The 17,632-nt window shown below is 44.3% G+C and overlaps 2 protein-coding genes across 5 annotated transcripts in view; both read right to left on the bottom strand.

The window, feature by feature from the left end:
* Positions 1–2,675, bottom strand: part of ADD2 (adducin 2) — a 103,892-nt gene extending 101,217 nt beyond the window's left edge. The window contains exon 1 of the mRNA XM_029231913.1: positions 2,310–2,675. Coding sequence (XP_029087746.1) covers positions 2,310–2,332 — 23 coding nt within the window. The 5' untranslated portion in view covers positions 2,333–2,675. The remainder of the gene's footprint in view (positions 1–2,309) is intronic.
* A 10,379-nt stretch (positions 2,676–13,054) lies between these two features.
* The window catches only part of FIGLA (folliculogenesis specific bHLH transcription factor), a 15,478-nt gene continuing 10,900 nt past the window's right edge, over positions 13,055–17,632 (bottom strand). Inside the window, exons 4-5 of one of the 4 annotated variants that reach the window (XM_029232534.1) lie at positions 13,771–13,802; positions 13,055–13,132 (exon numbers count right to left, since the gene is read on the bottom strand). In XM_029232534.1, coding sequence (XP_029088367.1) covers positions 13,073–13,132; positions 13,771–13,802 — 92 coding nt within the window. In that variant the 3' untranslated portion in view covers positions 13,055–13,072. Of the gene's footprint in view, positions 13,133–13,766; positions 13,803–17,632 lie in introns of those variants that run through there. The other 3 variants (XM_029232532.1, XM_029232535.1, XM_029232533.1) reach the window with 3 other exon arrangements.

Raw genomic sequence — 17,632 nt, 5'->3', positions numbered from 1 at the left:
TGGGTTGTTTGTTTTTTGATAATGAGCTGCATGAGCTCCTACACAGCTTTTATCACAACTTGTAATCAGATACTCGTTTTCGAGATTTCTTCGTGACTGTCCGTTTCTTGCATTCGGCTGTAAATGTTGTCAGGCAAGAGACCATGTCTGTCTGCTTCACCCCTTTGGTCCCAGCACCTCTCACAGAATCTGTGCAGAGTAGGTCCTCAGTGAATGTTTCTTGAGTGAACAAGTGAGTGAATGAGTCAGTGAATAAATAAAGCATATGAACCGTAGGCTGGTCAATTTCCCTTTTTGTGTGAGCTGCTAGAAAGTTCAGAGCTGGATTTGTTTGCCTCTCATATGTTTGTATTTTTGCATTAGCCTCATTCTTAATACAATTTTATGTCTTTACCTTTCGCTTTCTTTTTCTTCCCATCTACTTCTAAGTCTGCCTTGCTATATTTTATGAATCCCTGTAAACTGTCTTAAATCCCTTGTAGAACACGGTAGGTGATAAATATATTTATCAGAGTCTTTTTTATATGTATTTAAAATCTTAACCCTAAACCCTCTGCCAACAAACACACTTGATCACCTGTAAACTCTTAAGAATAGCTGAGATTTACTAATTCCAGCACCAAAAAAGAGTGATTCTCCAAAATGTATTGACATCATACTAATAATGAAAAGTTTGCTTTTACTGTGTCCTTCTAGGGGTGGGGGGGTAGGGATTGAAGGTAAGTGGGGGGGGGTTCTGAGCAAGATCTTGGTCCGCAGGCAGAATGAAGGTAGAACATTATAAAGTAGAAATATTAAATGGCCCAGCTCCTTTTTAAATCTGTAACATATACTCTTCATACGTCAGTGAGAGGGGTGACTTGCAAGTGTGAAACTTCACAGCTCTCTTCCCTGGTCATACTCATTTAAAATTTAAAGCACTTCCACTTCAAATGTTACCAACTATTTTTCCCTTAAAATAAAACATCATTTTCAAATCCCATTAACGAGGACATACCTCACCGCACAAGTTCAACATCTCCTGTATCTCCACCAGATCCACACCCTAAATGTGAGAGGCGGGAGTCCACCTTCCCCATCCTTTGCTCCTGCCAGGACGCCGGAAACCCCTCATTTGGGGTTAGTCAGAAAGCACAAAACGTCCCTTTAGGAAACTGAGATTTGATTTCTAGTATTAATAAGGCTCATTTGAGTCAATTGAATCTTAGCCGACAAACTGCAAGAGGAGGGAGGAGTAGACATAAAGAAACAGATGGGTAATAATCATGTGTCAAAGATAAAGGACAATTTTCAAAAGAATTGGATAGGGTGTGGGCTTAGGGGCTTTTCACCCCCTTCTTTTCTTATCTCTCTCTGTCTCTGTCTCTCTTTTCTCTCTCTCCCCACCCACCCGCTTTTTTCTTTTCTTTTTTTTTTCTTTCTTTTTTGTCAGGGGGTGGAGATTAGAGAAGAAAAGAAAAGGGGAGAAAAGGCAAGACAATAGGCTAGACCCGAGCGCCCGATCAGCATCCTAAAGCAGTCTGCCCCTCCCTTCCCCCCAACACCAGGTAGATTGGCTGTGGTCGCGATTTCAAAACAAGCAGACGATGCCCACCCCCCTCGCGGGTGGTGCGTGGCCTCCTCCCGGGGGCAGGAGGGGAGGGGAGACAGGGGAAGAGAGGGGAGGGAAGACGAAATCTAAGAGGTGAACAGCCTGGCCCGATCTCCTCGGGGACAGTGGCCTTTTTTCCCTCCAAAGTGGTGGTGTCGCATAAAAATTCAAACCCCCTGGGGTCCGCTCACGTGCCAGCGGCCCTCCTCCCAAGGCAAGCTGCTGCCGACGCCGCACCTGCTAGCCCCGCAGCTGCGGCGTCGCCACGGCGATGGCGAGGCCCGGGGAGCGCGCCCAGCCCTGCCGAGCGGGTCCCGCGGTTCCCCGGGAGGGCGGCGGCGGAGCGCGGAGGGAAGGGAGGGGCGGCCCCGCGAGGCGAGGCTTGCCGCCCGCCAGCCAGCCCGGACCGAGAAGAAAGCCCCACCTGTGAGGCGCTGCTCTCGGGGCGGGTGGGTTCGATCTTTCCCAGGCAGAGGCCAGCGCTTGGCAGCCCGCTTTCCAAAGAACCTCCAATGTTACATCAGCAACAGAAACCTTTAGGCATAAAGCACAGACGAGGGGAAGGGCTGCCTCGCAGACGCACTCACTAACAGACGCTCACCGATCTGGACCAACCAGCTCCCGTTCGGTGGAAGGATGCTGTAGAGGGGTCTCAAATTCGCTTAAAATAAACAAAACCAAGGCCAGCCCATGGCGCCCATTCCCAAGACGGGCTTACCTCCTGCAAGGCATCTTATCCATCTCTGGTCTTCCGCTGCGGGTTGTTGGGGGTTTGTTCTGTTGGTTGGTTTTTCTTTTTGGGATCTGCTTGATAAATGCACCCAGCTAATCGGCAGAGCAATGTTTTCTACTCATCCTGCAGCCCCGCACTTGCCAGAGCTGCCTGGAATTCCACCAGCAACGCAGCTTCTCCGCGTCAGTGGTAATTACAGACAACAGAGGCTGCTACTCCTTGACAAAAGGCTTTCGTTCCCGCTCGTCCCTTACAGCCCCGATGTCAGAATTAAATCCATTTCCAGCACGAGGCTAGGAGGAAATGAGAGCTCTCTCGGCCCTGTGCGCTGACAAAAGGACGCTTGGCGGTGCCCACAGCGCCCCCTCTAGCGGGCCGCTGCCCGGACGCCCGAGGGCCGCGGTGCTGCAGTGCCCCCGCCCGCTCGCAGTCTCGCCGCCCGCGCTGCCGCAGTCCCGCCGCCCAGGCCCTCTGCTCACCGCCACTTCCGCACCACGAGCTGACCGGAACAGCCAAGAGCCAGTGTGAGGATGTGGTCACTAGGAAGAAAATCTGAAACTTGAGCTCAGATAGAGGTTGTATCCTCTTGGGATTAAATAGAAGCAAAGTCTTGTATTTGTAATACTTTTTGTCTAGGAAGGACATCTTACTTTAGAAGATTAATTCTATTCATAATTTTAATAGCAATTGTTTGGCCATTTGAATTCCAAGCCAAAATCATCCCTATTCTAATGCTGACTCCATTTTCCACAAGGGCAAAATGTTTCTTGTTGCCCTACCCTCTGGGGTTATGGATGGGCCCAGCTCCCACCAATTCTCACTACTTCCACCTCTCACCCGCTCCCCTCTCGCAGTCTCCCACCCCGGCAGGAACAGGTGTTTGGTGAACGTGCAACTGGAGGGAGAACCAGAATACTTGGTTACGTCCCAGACGTGCCATTAACCAGCTGTGTGACCCTGATGAAGTCACTTAACCTCTCTGGGCCTTATTGTCTTACTCTGTAAAATGACAGTGTACCTAAGGCACCTCCCACTTCTACTTTCTGATAGTGTTTCTCAATGTGGGGTCCTCAGAAAGTAGGGATGTCAAGTGCTAGCTTGAGACTCTAGGCCCCATAATCTTTAGTCTTTAGACTTCAGAGCCCATAATCTCCATCAACTCCCCAAAGCTCACCTAAATCAACATTCACACTATGGTTTTTTTTTTAACATCTTTATTGGAGTATAATTGCTTTACAATGGTGTGTTAGTTTCTGCTTTATAACAAAGTGAATCAGTTATACATATACATATGTCCCCATCTCTCTTCCCTCTGTGTCTCCCTCCCTCCCACCCTCCCTATCCCACCCCTCTAGGTGGTCACAAAGCACCGAGCTGATCTCCCTGTGCTATGCAGCTGCTTCCCACTAGCTATCTATTTTACGTTTGTTAGTGTATATATGACCATGCCTCAAGTCCATTCTCTAGCAGGTCTGTGTCTTTAGTCCCCTCTTGCCCCTAGGTTCTTCATGACCATTTATTTATTTATTTTTTTAGATTCCATAAATATGTGCTAGCATACGGTATTTGTTCTTCTCTTTCTGACTTACCTCACTCTGTATGACGGACTCTAGGTCCATCCACCTCATTACAAACAACTCAATTTCTTTTCTTTTTATGGCTCAGTAATATTCCATTGTATATATGTGCCACATATCCTTGATCCATTCATCTGTTGATGGACACTTAGGTTGCTTCCATGTCCTGGCTATTGTAAATAGAGCTGCAGTGAACATTGTGGTACATGACTCTTTTTGAATTATGGTTTTCTCAGGGTATATGCCCAGGAGTGGGATTGCTGGGTCGTATGGTAGTTCTGTTTTTAGTTTTTTAAGGAACCTCCATACTGTTCTCCATAGTGGCTGTATCAATTTACATTCCCACCAACAATGCAAGAGGCTTCCCTTTTCTCCACACCCTCTCCAGCATTTGTTGTTTGTAGATTTTTTGATGATGCCCATTCTAACTGGTGTGAGGTGATACCTCATTGTAGTTTTGATTTGCATTTCTCTAATGATTAGTGATGTTGAGCATTCTTTCATGTGTTTGTTGGCAGTCTGTATATCTTCTTTGGAGAAATGTCTATTTAGGTTTTCTGCCCATTTTTGGATTGGGTTGTTTGTCTTTTTGATATTGAGCTGCTTGTAAATTTTGGATATTAATCCTTTGTCAGTTGCTTCATTTGCAAATATTTTCTCCCATTCTGAGGGTTGTCTTTTCGTCTCGTTTATGGTTTCCTTTGCTGTGGAAAAGCTTTTAAGTTTCATTAGGTCCCATTTGTTTATTTTTGTTTTTATTTCCATTTCTCTAGGAGGTGGGTCAAAAAGGATCTCGCTGTGATTTATGTCATAGAGTGTTCTGCCTATGTTTTCCTCTAAGAGTTTGATGGTGTCTGGCCTTACATTTAGGTCTTTAATCCATTTTGAGCTTATTTTTGTATATGGTGTTAGGGAGTGTTCTAATTTCATTCTTTTCCATGTAGCTGTCCAGTTTTCCCAGCACCACTTATTGAAGAGACTGTCTTTTCTCCACTGTATATTCTTGACCCCTTTATCAAAGATAAGGTGACCATATGTGCATTGGTTTACCTCTGGGCTTTCTACCCTGTTCCATTGATCTATATTTCTGTTTTTGTGCCAGTACCATACTGCCTTGATTACTGTAGCTTTGTAGTATAGTCTGAAGTCAGGGAGGCTGATTCCTCCACCTCCTGCTTTGGCTATTCGGGGTCTTTTGTGTTTCCATACAAATTGTGAATTTTTTTCTTCTAGTTCTGTGAAAAATGCCAGTGGTAGTTTGATAGGGATTGCATTGAATCTGTAGATAGCTTTGGGTAGTATAGTCATTTTCACAATGTTGATTCTTCCAATCCAAGAACATGGTATATCTCTACATCTATTTGTATCATCTTTAATTTCTTTCATCGGGGTCTTATAGTTTTCTGCATACAGGTCTTTTTTCTCCTTAGGTAGGTTTATTCTTAGATATTTTATTCTCTTTGTTGCACTGGTAAATGGGAGTGTTTTCTTAATTTCACTTTCAGATTTTTCATCATTAGTGTATAGGAAGGCAAGAGATTTCTGTGCATTAATTTTGTATCCTGCTACTTTACCAAATTCATTGATTAGCTCTAGTAGTTTTCTGGTAACATCTTTAGGATTCTCTATTTATAGTATCATGTCATCTGCAAACAGTGACAGCTTTACTTCTTCTTTTCCGATTTGGATTCCTTTTATGTCTTTTTCTTCTCTGATTGCTGTGGCTAAAACTTCCAAAACTATGTTGAATAAGTGTGGTGAGAGTGGACAACCTTGTCTTGTTCCTGATCTTAGTGGAAATGGTTTCACTTTTTCATTGAGGATGATGTTGGCTGTGTGTTTGTCATATATGGCCTTTATTATGTTGAGGAAAGTTCCCTCAATGCCTACTTTCTGGAGGGTGTTTATCACAAATGGGTGTTGAATTTTGTCAAAAGCTTTCTCTGCATCTACTGAGATGATCATATGGTTTTTCTCCTTCAATTTGTTAATATGGTGTATCACATTGACTGATTTGCGTATATTGAAGAATCCTTGCAGTCCTGGGATAAACCCCCCTTGATCATGGTGTATGATACTTTTAATGTGCTGTTGGATTCTGTTTGCTAGTATTTTGTTGAGGATTTTTGCATCTATATTCATCAGTGATATTGGTCTGTAGTTTTCTTTCTTTGTGACATCTTTGTCTGGTGTTAGTATCAGGGTGATGGTGGCCTCGTAGAATGAGTTTGGGAGTATTCCTCCCTCTGCTATATTTTGGAAGAGTTTGAGAAGGATAGGTGTTAGCTCTTCTCTAAATGTTTGATAGAATTTGCCTGTGAAGCCATATGGTCCTGGGATTTTGTTTGTTGGAAGATTTTTAATCACAGTTTCAATTTCAGTGCTTGTGATTGGTCTGTTTGTATTTTCTGTTTCTTCCTGGTTCAGTCTTGGAAGTTTGTGCTTTTCTAAGAATTTGTCCATTTCTTCCAGGTTGTCCATTTTACTGGCATAGAGTTGCTTGTAGTAATCTCTCATGATCCTTTGTATTTCTGCCATGTCAGTTGTTACTTCTCCTTTTTCATTTCGAATTCTGTTGATTTGAGCCTTCTCCCTTTTTTTCTTGATGAGTCTGGCTAATGGTTTATCAATTTAGTTTATCTTCTCAAAGAGCCAGCTTTTAGTTTTATTGATCTTTGCTATCGTTTCCTTCCTTTCTTTTTCGTTTATTTCTGATATGATCTTTATGATTTCTTTCCTTCTGCTAACTTGGGGGTTTTTTTGTTCTTCTTTCTCTAATTGCTAGGTGTAAGGTTAGGTTGTTTATTTGAGATGTTTCTTGTTTCTTGAGGTAGGATTTTACTGCTATAAACTTCCCTCTTAGAACTGCTTTTGCTGCATCCCATAGGTTTTAGGTCGTCGTGTTTTCATTGTCATTTGTTTCTAGTTATTTTTGGATTTCCTCTTTGATTTCTTCAGTGATCTCTTGGTTATTAAGTAGTGTATTGTTTAGTCTCCATGTGTTTGTATTTTTTACAGATTTTTTCTGTAATTGATATCTAGTCTCATAGTGTTGTGGTCGGAAAAGATACTTGATATGATTTCAATTTTCTTAAATTTACCAAGGCTTGATTTGTGACTCAAGGCATGATCTATCCTGGAAAATGTTCCATGAGCACTTGCAAAGTATGTGTATTCTGTTGTTTTTGGATGGAATGTCCTATAAATATCAATTAAGTCCATTTTGTTTAATGTATCTTTTAAAGTCTGTGTTTCCTTATTTATTTTCACTTTGGATGATCTGTCCATTGGTGAAAGTGGGGTATTAAAGTCCCCTACTATGATTGTGTTACTGTTGATTTCCCCTTTTATGGCTGTTAGTACTTGCCTTATGTATTGAGGTGCTCCTCTGTTGGGTGCATAAATATTTACAATTGTTATATCTTCTTCTTGGATTGATCCCTTGATCATTATGTAGTGTCCTTCTTTGTCTCTTGTAATAATCTTTGTTTTAAAGTCTATTTTGTCTGATATGAGAATTGCTACTCCAGCTTTCTTTTGATTTCCATTTGTGTGGAATATTTTTTTCCATCCCCTCACTTTCAGTCTGTATGTGTTACACTACGTATTTTTTAAAATGTGGTGACAGGGCAAGTACAGCTTCCAGAAAATCCTCTGGTCACCACCCCCAACCAGATCATAGCCCCTCTGCTCCCTCAAGATTCTAGGGTACCACAGTCCCATGAAAATCACCAGACCCCACCACAGTGTTGCTGCAGAATCAGAATCCCTGGAGGTGGGCCCAGGAACCCATATTTTTAACAAGCATTCCTAGGGATTCCTTTGCACACTAACATATAAGAAATGCCACTGTATGCAAGCTACTACTGACATAGAAAAGGAGAAAATGCCCACCACAACAACCCTAGGACACCTGGCAGTCATTTCATTTCAGATGCCAGAGTAAATTTTGTCTTTCTGCTCTAGCTCCCCCAGCCCTCCATCCCCTGGTCTCTACCCATCCTTCCCACTCAGAGGTCCTCATCCATTCCCACTTCATCTTCAGAATCAGAGTCCATAAGTTCTCTCCCCATTCTCCCATCAAAAACCACTAGAATTACAAGTATCTCAGCCACCAGGACCCGAGGTCTGTCTGGCCAGAACCAGGAAATGATATGTTTATGGAGACACTTCAGGCAACTGTGCACTACTGGTGCCGAGTGATAATATGTGGGAAGTTGGAAATTCCTTCTCTGGAGCCCTGAAATCACAGGTATAGTAGCCCCTTTTCTGAACTAGAACCCAAAAAGGGAATAGAGAATTTTTGTTTAGTCCAGAAATAGCAGGTTTCATAAATCCCCTTGGTCATCACCATCTCTCAAAAATTTCTCTTCCTGGTGTGTTAGTAAGCTTTCTCAGGCTAATAATAGCAAACTCTTTTTGGCTCCTGCCATTGTTCTGAGAGCTTTACATGCATTTTACTCATTTAATCCTCACAAGAACTCTATGGGGTGGAAATATTATTACCCTATTTAATAGATGAAGAGACTGAGGCACAGAGAGGTTAGGTAACTCTCCCAAGGTTGCACAGCTAGTGGGTGGCCAAGCCAGGATGCAAACTTAAGCGCCATGGCTCCAGAGCTGAACTCTAACTACTACGTTGCCCATGCCCTCTCAGAGGGGAAAAAATTTTGACTTTAAAAAGCAGAACTAGTACAAGACACTGATAAAGTCCATAAGGCTGATACATTCTCCTTTGCCCCCACCGGAAAAAAAGAAAAAAACGATTCTGCTTTGATTTTGCTCTTCTAGCCATCACAGAATCTTAAAAAAAAAAAAAATCCCTCCAGCTTCTCCCTGATGCCATCTGAATATGATGAGTGCTGGGAAGAGTTGTGTCATTCTGTGGCTTTAGGAATTATTCAAATGTCAGATGGGAAACAAGACTTCATTGTATTAATTTCCATATTAATAGCCTATATGGAATTTTAGTTGAAGTTCCAGAAGTTCTCACTCAATTCCAAATTCACTTTGAAATCCAACAGAAGGAACTAGAACTAGCTGGCCCCATCAAATATCATCAGAATTCAAAGTTCTCACTTGCAGAAAGCTCGAGTTGCCTGGCCCTTGACAAGGGACAGAAGAGCGTAGGAGACTCCATGTCAGACCCAGAAAATCACATTTGGCTAGCCTCCAATAGCCAGATAAAATTAGACTTTTTGTTAGGCAGTAAAATTATTTCTAATCTCCAAGCCTCTTGACAAAAATGTTTCTAGTCAGCAATAACTTGTAAGGAGAGACACCTGCAGTGTCTAACAGATCTATGTGGCAAGGAACTGAGGGTGATATCTGGCCAAAAACCAGCTAGAAACTGAGGCCATCAGTCCAGAAGTCCAAGAGGAAATGAATTCTGCAGACAACCACATAAGCTTGGAAGCAGATCCTTCCCCAGCCAAGCCTTCAGCCGAGACCCCAGCCCAGACTGACACCTTGATTTCTGCCTTGAGAGAGACCTTGAAGCAGAGGACCCAGCTAAGCCATGCCCAAGCATGACTTCTGACCCACAGAAACTGTGATATAATAAATGTGTTGTTTTAAGTTGCAAAGTTTGGGGTCATTTGTTGCTCAGCAATAGATAACTAACACAGGGCCTTAGCACTCTCCAGGGCCAGACATTCTTATCCACGGCCTTCCCCAGGGCATGCTGGAGGTGCTGGAGGAATTGACACCCCAGGGAATCGGCTCTCAACCTATGACCATCAGGAGTTAGTGGATAAAGAGCCCGGCTCCCTCCTCTGTAAGTGTGGGGAGGACCCCCTGAGGCGTGTTGTGCATAGTTTCCCAGGAGGCCCCAGCAGGACTGAGCCCCAGCTGCCCACAGAATCACCTGCTCAGCATGCATCTTTCATTGTCTGGCTCTTCTTGCCTATACCATTTTCCCACTCCCCTATTGGTATTTCCTGGAATTGCCTCCCAGCTAAACTGTAAATTATGGCCTCATTTATGGAAATCAAACTTAAGACAGGAGAGAGCAGGGAAGACAGGGCTTTCAAAGCAAGACCAAGGGTAAATTCTAAGTCTAGATCTCCTGAAGACACCACTCTCCCAACAAGTAAAAGGTCAGCCAACCCCATGGCTGAGGCCTGCCGTGGAAAGAGAATGAAACTTGGGTCCAGGGCCTGGGGCTCCAGTCTTGGTCCCATGGACTGTGTGGCCTCAGTAAAGACTCTGACGCCCGGGTCCAGCTGTAAAGTGAGGGTAACAGCGCTTGCTCTCTGTTTAGGGCTGACTTGAGCCCCCCAACCCACATTCCTATGTTGAAATCCTAACCCCTAGTACCTCAGAATATGACTGACTGTATTTGGAGTTAGGGTCTTCAGAGAGACAATGAGGTAAATTAATAAGACAATTAAGAGATTAAAAAACTAGGTCATGTGAGTCCTAATCCAATAGGACGCTGCCTTTTTAAGAAGAGGAAATGTGGATACAGACTGGCACAGGGAGAAGACAGCCATCTACAGCCAAGGAGAGAGGCATCAAGAAAACAATCCTGCTGACCTCCATCTCTTGATCTCAGATAAATTTCTGTGGTTCAAGCCCCCCCAGTCTGTGGTATTTTGTTATGGCAGCCCTAGAAAATGAATATTCTCCTACCACCCAGGGTTGTCATGGGGACCGAATGGGACAACAAGTGAAAGTACTTACAGTCTTATTATTGATGCCAAAAGCTCAGCCTCTGTGCACTGGTGCTGAGTCAAATCTCAGTGGCAGAGTTTTGCATGAAGTAGAAAATAATAGCTTTATTGCTTTGCCAGGCAAAGGGGGACACAGTGGACTCGTGCCCCTCCAAAACTATGTGTCCCACCCCAGGAGGATTTAGTGAGGAGTTTTATAGCAATAGTTCAAGGGTGGGGTTGCTGACAAGACTAGGGTGTGTGCAGGGCCTGCACTCCTCTAATCTGGTCTCAGGTAATCTTCTTGATGAGCTTCTCTGGTTCCTTTGATCTGGCCTCAGGTGGTCTTCTCTGGTATGAAGAATGCTGACATCTTCCATTTGTTGGGTTTTAACTCTATAAAGAGTTTAAAGATATTGTTATGTGTATCCCTTGAGGTGGAACCAGGACCCTGCCCCAAGGCTGCACTATTGTTTCTTAGCTGCTCCTCCCCTGTCTCTGCATCCCCTCCCTTCCTGGATGACCAACTGTTCGAGTCTGCCCTTTGGAACTCAGGGAAGGTCCTGGAGGCTGGAGTCTGTTCCCTACAAGAAACGGGGAACACGGAAAGGCTTCCGTGCCCAGGAGCCCCACAGGGTTCTGCTCAGTTTCATTATCACTGATTAAAATGAGGCCACCGGCAACGGTAACCCCACCCACAAGAGGGAAGAACCACACAGGGCAGGGAGGCAATACACACGATTGGTGTGGAGAGGCCCCAGACTCCAGAGGCAAGGCAATCCTTGTTATAAAGTGGCAAAGAACTTGGCTAAATTGTGTATTAGTGTTTTGTCAAAGGTAAAACTTGAAAGTAATGACCTTGGATATTTAGCAGAGGAGACTTTTAGGCAAAATATTGAAGGTGCACCCTGGGTCCTCCTTACTGCTTACAGCAAAATGCAAGAGGTGAGAGATAAATTAAAGGAAGAATTGTTAAACAAAAAGGAACCAGAACTTAGAAATTTAGAAAATTCTCAGCCTATCTATATTGCAAAAGGTGAGAAAGCTTGCTCTGAAGAGAGCACTAAGGGTGTGGCTGAACAACCGTTTGATAAAGAGATCATGGGTGCAACTCATAGACCTAATCAGCTATATCAACAGAGGCCAGGAAGAGAGATGGCATTAAGAGCAGCAGAGACACTGCCAATTTGAACTAAAGGGGAAAGATAAAGCAGGACAGAATGAAGGAAGGTTGTCAGGACAAGACCACAGAGCTATTCAGTGGCAAACATGCACTGTTCTTCAAGGAAAGGGAAGAATGATCCACAGGCGATTCAGAGAGCATCTGGGCTGCCACTCTGACCGCAGGCCCAGGGGGCAAGTCTGTTTCCTGTTAGTTTCAAGGGCAGGGCCACTGCAGAGAGCTGTGTGGGGTTATGCTGCCATCCCAGTGGACCTGGAAGGTGGGACGCTGAGCCAAATAGGATTATTCTGAAACCTTAAAATATAATGGAATTTGCCTTGCTAAGTTCAGGGCTTGCTTGGGACCCATCACCACTTTCTTCCAATTTCTCCCTTTTGGAATGGGAATGTCTATCCTGTGCCTGTTCACCACTATAGTTTGGAAGCACATAACTCGTCTGGTTTCACAGGTTCACAGCTGGAGAGGAATCTTGCCTCAGGATGAATCATACCTCGAGTAGTACCCAAAAGTGATTTAGATGATATTTAGATGAGCCTTTGGACTTTAGAGTTGATGCTGGAATGAGGTAAGACTTTTGGGGCTGTTTGAATGGAATGAATGTATTTTGCATGTGATAAGGGCATGAATTTGGGGAGTAAGGGGTGGAATGCTATGGACTGAACTGTGTTCCCCCAAAATTCATGCACTGAAGCCCTCACTGTGACTGTATTCAACGATAGGGCTTTTAGGAGGTCATTAAGGTTAAACGAAGTCATAAGGGTGGGGCCTTAATCCAATAGGATTGGTGTTCTTATAAGAAGAGGAAGAGAGACCAGAGTTTGCTCCCTCTCTCCACCATGTGAGGACACAGAGAGAAGGCAGCTGTTGGCAAGCCAGGAAAAGCAAACTAAACCCTTCAGACCTTGATCTTGGACTTCCCAGCTTCCAGAACTGTGAGAAGTTTCTGTTAAGCCACCAAGTCTGTGGTCTAGGTTACGGCAGCCTAAGTGTACTACACACTTTCTATGCCTCAGTTTCTCCATCTGTAAAGCAAGGATCGTTGTGCCTATCTTGCAGGACTGTTATGAGAACAAATTAACATATGTAAAGTATGGAGAAGAGGCCCATTTATTAAGTGCTAGGTCTTTGTGAGCAGTCATTATAACGATGACTGTCTGTGCTCAAGCTGCTTGAGCTTGCACGAAGGTGCCATATGGCCCTAGCTGGGTGCATGAAATTGAGAAAGTAGAGTCAAGTAAATTTGTGACAGGCAAGGCCATTTAAAGGGTAACTGTTAAACTTTGAATTATGACAATTTTTTTTTTTAAAGAGACTCTAAAACTTTCAAGACTGCATTTATTTGTCTGTAGAAGATAGCCCTGGGCCAGCCTTTTCACTTTTCATACTTGAGGGAACCTGAAACAGAAGAGAGCCCATTGTAAATGGCTAACAGACAGTTTAAAAACAAACAAAAACTTAGTTAGTAATCAAAGATGTTTAAATTTAAAGATACCATTTTTTGCCCATTACAATTCTATCATTTTAATAGATCTCACCGTTGGCAAGGATATGAAGGGCTTGGCACTCTTACATAGCTGGTAGTATTATAAACTGGCACCAAGTGGGACTTCCCTGGTGGCGCAGTGATTAAGAATCCACCTGTCAACGCAGGGGACAACGGGTTCGAGACTTGGTTCGGGAAGATCCCACATGCTGTGGAGCAACTAAGCCCGTGCGCCAAAACTACTGAGCCTGTGCTCTAGAGCCCGCAAGCCACAGCTACTGAGCCCACGTGCCACAACTACTGAGGCTGCGCTCTAGAGCCTGTGAGCCACAACTACTGAAGACCGCACGCCTACAGCCTATGTTCCGCAACAAGAGAAGCCACCGCAATGAGAATCCTGTGCACCGCAACGAAGAGTAGCCCCTGCTTGCTGCAACTAGAGAAAGCCTGCGCACAGCAACAAAGACCCAGTGCAGCCAAAAATAAATAAATAAGTAAATAAATTTATGTAAAAAAAAAAAATTGGCACCAAGTCACAGATTGTACCTACCTGTGACTCAGTTCTACTTCTGGGAATCTCTCCTAAAAACAAAATGAAATACAAAAAAAAGCTAAACACATCAGGTTGAGAACAAAAAACTGAAAACAAATGTCCAACAATTAGAAAATTGTCCCACTTAATGAACCATTAAAACTTGTTATAAAGACTATATAATAACCTCCAAACATGCCAATGATAGAATAAGAAAACAACATACAATGTTATACACCTTATGATAATTTCTTAATTCAGTTGTAGGAAAAAATTTTACCAGCATAGTAGTAGATTTCCATCTGTGGCTTTTTTAAGATGGTAAGATCACCCTGGGCTTCTCAATTTTCTGAAATCTCAACTTAAATCCATAAGCTAAAAAAATAAAGTCACTCAAATCATGGTCAGGCACTTCAGAAATGGAAACCCGGATGTATATTAATATGAAATACTGCAAGCAAATGCTTTAATTTAGCGTTAAAAAACATTTATTTACTCCCTAGTCCACTCATTTACATTTCAAGGGTAGCTCTGTTAGAATGAAAGACCATTAAAAGGTTTAACACTATTTCCCCACATCTCCCAGGCCCAACCCTTCGTCCACGCACTGGATGTCGGGCCAGTTACTTAACTTCATTCCTTAGTTTCCTGACATGTAAAATGGGCATAACTGTTAGTACGTCACAGGACAGTTATGAAAATTAAATAGGTTATTACGTGTAAACTGCCAGGAATAGTGCCTGGCACAAAGTAAGTATCAATATCTATTTTTTCTGATCTTGAACAAGTCTTTCCACAATACATGTCATCAAACTTCCTTTTTTTGAGTTCAAATTTAGCTTTAGAAGTTTTATTTAAAATTTTTTAAACTTTTTACACAACCAGAATGTTCTAAACCTAGAAGACAATTCATGTATTGCTGTGTTTACCTAGAAGGTTAAAGGATAATTTCATCTTATCAGCCTACAGTCCAGTGTATTACAGATTGTTGTCTTAGTTTCTTTTTTTTTTTTAAGTTAGCTGGGAAATTCCAGGATTGTAATATTTAAGTATCGGAATACAAAAACTTGAAGTTTATTGATGTTGTCTTATTCTCACAGTTCACTTAAAAATGTTGGCCTCATCTAAGTCAAGGAGTTGAAGGTCCAAGAAGAAGGGTGTCTGAGGAATAGACACCCAGCCTGCAGTTCAGCAACTTTAGTAAGGTGGGTGTAACTCCTGCTGTTGGTTGTGTAGCTGGATAATCTGACATACTATCCAGTGTACCCTTCCCTCCACCCACTGAGTCAAGGCTGGGGGGTGGAGTGACGGGGCGGGAAGGGATGGATAGATACCGACCAGAAGTCCTCAGAGTTCATTTCCAAGCTTAACAACAGTCTGAAAAGCAAGACTCTCATTTGAAAGAGGCCAACTTTGTTGAAAGGGAGAGCTCTGGTGGGCAGAGCTCAGATGGCTGCTCATGGGGTGCTCACATGAGCAGGGAGGAGGCAAGATATGACAGCGGAAAGCCTACCACAACCGAGGCGGAGATGAGATTGAGACAGCGGGAGGTGGTTCCTCAGGGAGGATGGACCAGTGTGTAGAAGCTGCCTGACCCCTGGGAAGGGTCCTGTACTGTGCCATCCCAGCCTTGACCAGGGGACGGGGGAGAGTTCCAAAGGTAACAGAACCCAAGAAAGGCAAAGTAGAATCTGAGGAAAGCAAGGATCAGTACCCACTTCTCAGGATATAGTCTCTCAGAGGAGCTGGTGAGCACTGGCTGAGGGACATCTTTAGGAACATGGGCCTGAGGGCAGCCGTACAGCCCATCTGGGGCGGGAAGGCTGGGGATACGAGAAGAGGCCTGGGTTCTGAATGGCGTGGCTTAGACAAGAGAAGCCACAGGGGGGCCATGGACACCCACAGTGGATGTCAGCTCAACCACACCTAAGATAAGGGGCCAGAGAACTAGCTGGGCCAGAGGTGGGGCAACACACGAGGCTCCCACCACAGCCTCTGGAGTGTACACACTCCTCACGGTACCAGAGGAGGGGCAGAGGGAGGAGGGAGATCACTTAGGAGGCAAAGGAGCCGCCACACGGAATATTCTGAACGCTGAACTGACTCGGCTTTACTCAAAGAAGACAGGCCTTAACGGGGCAAGATAAAGAGTTCTCCCACCATCTGCGTCATAAGGGGTTCTCAAGAACAAGTGGAGAACAGTGTAGAAAGTAAAGTGGCATTTCTTCCCATCTAAACTGTGCTCTCATTGTTAATACTGCTTCAGTGTGTGAAAGTCCAGCCAGGACCCAGAGATCAGAATCCAGCCTTGTGGCCACAGCCTCACTGCCTCCTGTCTGGAGGGAAAGCCATACAGATATCTTACAGCAAATGAAGCTCATTCTGAGCAGGGCTTTGGCCACAAAGTCCCATGTGGTCTGTCTCCTCTCCTGGGGACCTGGCCCAAATAGCATGATGCAGGGGGACTCTGCCCCTCGGTGCCTCTCACCTCAGAGCAACCCCAATGAGGCAGGTGTCCCAGGCCTGTCTTCTACACCAGAGGTACTGGAAGGACGACTCCTGGAGGGAAAAGCCTTCCAAAAAGGAAGAGAGCGATCCAAAGAGGACCGGAAGAGTTCTGAAAAATAATTGAGTCGTATTTCTAATCCCTTTACCCTCTCACTAAAAGATCTACCTTTAATACTGTGTCTTTGGCGTACATTTTATCCATGATCTGCTCTGGATAGCCCCGGAATTAGAACAGGGGAGAAGGTGGCAGGTGGGAGGATACACTGACCTCCCTCAGGGGCGGGTTTATGTGGTCCGAGCATTTGGTGGTTTTCTGCTGACCCAAAGGAGCTGTCTGTCTCCAGGGAGGTCCCACAGCACATCAGAGAAGTCCTGCCTCTAAGGACCCTCTCAGAGAAGGGTCTTTGAGAGATCCTTCCATCCAATTCTTGCCATTCTCTTCCTTGTTCATGTGGGACCAATGAGATGAATCTTTCACAAAACTCATATAAATAATCCCTCCAAAAGTCCACAAGAATAGATGAGAACTAACTTCAGTTTATTTAATCACCAGACCCATTATGTGTCAGACAAATGGCTTTCTCAAATGATTCTCAGCTCACTGACAGACCCAGGGGTGCACACCACATAGAGATCTCCTCAAGCACACCAAGCTTCACGCCACACACACAGTCACATGCACACACACAGGCAAAACCCACTTCCATGACTGACTCAATCTTTTGTCCCCGTAGAAAAATCTGAGTTACGACAAAAGAAATCTCCCTCTCTTATTTTCACAAAGAAATAAGGATTTGTCTTCCCTGTAACCTTTTCTTCTTACTTGATCAGATTGGGCCTTAAGGGTCTTCCTTGGGTGCTGGTTGGATCTCTTCCTAAGTAGCTGTAGCCTGGGGAACACTCCACCAGAGGTGGCATTACTCCAAAGTTAGATGGATCCTGTCCTGCATGCACCACATCTCACCTTCCCAAAGTTCCAGACAGAATGACCAGCATTCATATCATCAGAGCACCGACCCCTAAACCCCCGAAGTTTAGAAAACAATAACGTCCCAGAGCCAAATGCAACCACTCGTGCAGCCTTTCCTCTGTGCCCAGTGCCCTTGGTCCAGCACGGCAAAATTAAATGCCTACACTGGAGATGCAGCAAGAGGGGGTGGGGACTGACAAACCAAAGAGCACCTACCCCATCAAAAGGGAAGTTCAATTTTTTAAAACACTCTGCTGGCTAAACTCATCAGAATATGCCCACTAGGCCACAAGTAAATACTGGGGCAGATAAAAGTGATTCCCAAGGATAAGCCTAGACCTACCCCCTGTCCCGCCACACACACACACACACACACACACACACACACACACACACACACAC

This window comes from Monodon monoceros, unplaced genomic scaffold (genome assembly GCF_005190385.1).
Source record: "Monodon monoceros isolate NGI ecotype Baffin Bay Population unplaced genomic scaffold, NGI_Narwhal_1 Super_Scaffold_19, whole genome shotgun sequence".
NCBI classification, from domain to species: Eukaryota; Metazoa; Chordata; class Mammalia; order Artiodactyla; family Monodontidae; genus Monodon; species Monodon monoceros.
Note: the sequence above shows the minus strand (reverse complement) of the source record. Positions and strands in the feature narration are given on the sequence as shown.